General features: G+C 38.5%; 1 protein-coding gene across 1 annotated transcript in view; it reads right to left on the bottom strand.

Annotated features, from left to right (window-relative positions):
* Window positions 1–2,043, bottom strand: part of DGKK (diacylglycerol kinase kappa) — a 436,632-nt gene that overhangs the window by 157,105 nt on the left and 277,484 nt on the right. The window contains exon 5 of the mRNA XM_042783287.1: window positions 136–271. Coding sequence (XP_042639221.1) covers window positions 136–271 — 136 coding nt within the window. The remainder of the gene's footprint in view (window positions 1–135; window positions 272–2,043) is intronic.

The raw sequence follows: 2,043 nt of genomic DNA, 5'->3' as shown, positions 1-2,043 counted from the left end.
CCTCCCATCTCATTTTCTCAGTCTTAACCTCACACATCACACCTAGTGTGAGTCAATGACATTAAAACCATATGAGTTCCTTCACCCCTATTTCCACCCAACGAGCTCCACTTCATAAAGGAATCAGGAAAGTACCTTCACAGATGATAATATTTCTAGATAAGGCAGGAATGCTTTCACGACAAACATTGCAGTGCTGGTTCCGACTACTGTGGCTGGAGTACCAATAGTGCATGCCAACAAGGAAAGGGTTGTTTTCTGCTGCAGGTATCTAAAACAAATAAAAGAGAAAGGATTTGAATGGAGAGTTAATCAAAGTGACAGATTAGGGAAAACCAGAAACTCTGCTGCTAAGGATGAAGTGGCCAGCTATACGGTGTCAGAGTATGTGAGGGGGAAGACTAAAAGTTGAAGCCAATAGCTAAGAAGTCTCCTACCTCTGATGGCCAGCGGTTTTGAATAGGGAAAAACAATTAAGGGATAGATCTTGGAATAGAAGCTGAAGACAGGGGGAATGATTTTTATGCTGCTTGGCCAAACCACTCCATTGGGTGTAGTCAAACAAAAACTTGGCTTTGGCCTTTATTCTCTTTGAATGTTGGGGAAAGGAAGTAGCAAGTTGGAAAATTCAGTGATATCCAAGTCCTCTGGTTATGGAAGGAGACAAGGCTCTATCCCTAGGATAAAGGATGCTTCTCAAGCTGTAGCTACCTCTTGGAGATCTACACTCCTTCCTGGCTCTACTGTTGCCAGGTGAGAAACCATTCCATTTCAGGAGATTATTGGCCAAGAATTCTTTTCAGAACACCATGCTCTGATTACCCACAACATTCTCCTGGTTAATCAATTATTTCATTCAATAATTTATTTAAAAAATGTTTATTGTAGCAAAATAAAATATGAAATTTGTCACTTTACCCATTTTTAAGTGTACAGTTCAGTGGCACTAATCACATCCACAGTGTTATGCAAGCATCACAACTATTTATTCCCACAACTTTTTCATCACATGAAGCAGAAAGTCTTGTACTCACTAAACAGTAACTCCCTATTATCCACTGCCTCCAGCCCCTAGTAATCACTAATCTATTCTCTCTCTCTCTGCATTTCCCTGTTATAAATATTTCATATAAGTGAGATCATATAATATTTGTTTTTTGTGTCTGGCTTATTTCACTTAGGATAGTTTTCAAGTTTTATCCAAGGTTTAGCATGTATCAAAACTTCATTTCTCTTTATGTCTGAGTAATGTTTTATTTTATGTATATAGTCATTTTTTTTTTAAATTCTTGCACTGTTTCTATCTTTTGGCTATTGTGAATAATGCTGCAATGAATATTGGTGTATACATATCACTTTGAATTCCTGCTTTCAATTCTTTTGAGTATATGCATACAAGCAGAATTGCTGGACCAAAAGGTAATTCTATGCTTATTTTTTTGTGAACTACCATTCTATTTTCTACAACAATCACACAATTTTGCCTTCCCACCAGCAATTCATGAAGGTTGCAATTTCTCCACACCTCTGTCCAGCACTTCTTATATTCCATTAACAAAAGTTAATAGCTATCCTAGTGAGTGTGAGGTGGTATCTCATTGTGGTCATTAAACAAGTATTTTTATGCATGTGGCACTTTTCTAGGAATTGAGGTTATAGTGATGAACAAGTCAAATCCCTTGCTCTCATAGAGTGACATTGCATTTGGGATCCTCTTTCATGGTATTGAATTTGACATTTACTCTTTTTTTATTTTTTAATTGTGATTTGGGTAAAAATTTACAGAGCAAATTCACTTTCCATACAGCAGTTCACATACACTTTGTCTCATGACATTGACAACAATTTACGACAGTTCCCCTCCTACTTTCTCCCGATAGTTACCTCTTCCCCCCTGCACTCCTTCCCCCCTGAGCTGTCTCCCTGTGCATTAACAGCCCTTCTAGTCTCCCATGATTGTTATCTCCAAGGAGCCTGTCTATTGTTTGGCAGGAAGCCACAGGCGTGGGTTCAATTCTAGACCTGAAGGGCAGCTAGGGGCCA

This window comes from Orycteropus afer, unplaced genomic scaffold (assembly GCF_000298275.1).
Source record: "Orycteropus afer afer isolate SDZICR_OR568_19922 unplaced genomic scaffold, OryAfe1.0 scaffold00831, whole genome shotgun sequence".
Classification (NCBI taxonomy): domain Eukaryota; kingdom Metazoa; phylum Chordata; class Mammalia; order Tubulidentata; family Orycteropodidae; genus Orycteropus; species Orycteropus afer.
Note: the sequence above shows the minus strand (reverse complement) of the source record. Positions and strands in the feature narration are given on the sequence as shown.